The sequence below is a fragment of the Penaeus monodon genome, chromosome 15 (assembly GCF_015228065.2).
Source record: "Penaeus monodon isolate SGIC_2016 chromosome 15, NSTDA_Pmon_1, whole genome shotgun sequence".
Taxonomy (NCBI): domain Eukaryota; kingdom Metazoa; phylum Arthropoda; class Malacostraca; order Decapoda; family Penaeidae; genus Penaeus; species Penaeus monodon.
This window is the reverse complement of record NC_051400.1, coordinates 30,953,714-30,953,949: the sequence shown is the minus strand read 5'-3', so window position 1 is coordinate 30,953,949 and position 236 is coordinate 30,953,714. Positions and strand designations below refer to the sequence as shown.

Below are 236 nucleotides of genomic sequence, written 5' to 3'. Positions count from 1 at the left end.
CACACGCCAATACTGACCTATGAACGACACGTTCCTGATATACTGCAGCATCTCTTGGCCTGATGGAGACGGCAGCACTGCATCACACAGCGTGAGATTTCCACACTTATCTTGAATCAGGGTGTGCAGAGCGTGAGCCATGGCATACACTGCGTCCACTGTGGGGGGAGCCAGAAGGAAAAATGACGAATTGTTCTTGTTGCTTTTGTGAAGGAAAATCTTAGCATTTTGATCTA

At 47.9% G+C, this 236-nt stretch overlaps 1 protein-coding gene across 1 annotated transcript in view; it reads right to left on the bottom strand.

Moving 5' to 3' along the window:
* The window catches only part of LOC119581935 (metabotropic glutamate receptor 8-like), a gene marked incomplete at its 5' end in the record, with an annotated part of 173,067 nt that overhangs the window by 74,314 nt on the left and 98,517 nt on the right, over nt 1-236 (bottom strand). The window contains 1 exon segment of the mRNA XM_037930107.1: nt 18-158. Coding sequence (XP_037786035.1) covers nt 18-158 — 141 coding nt within the window.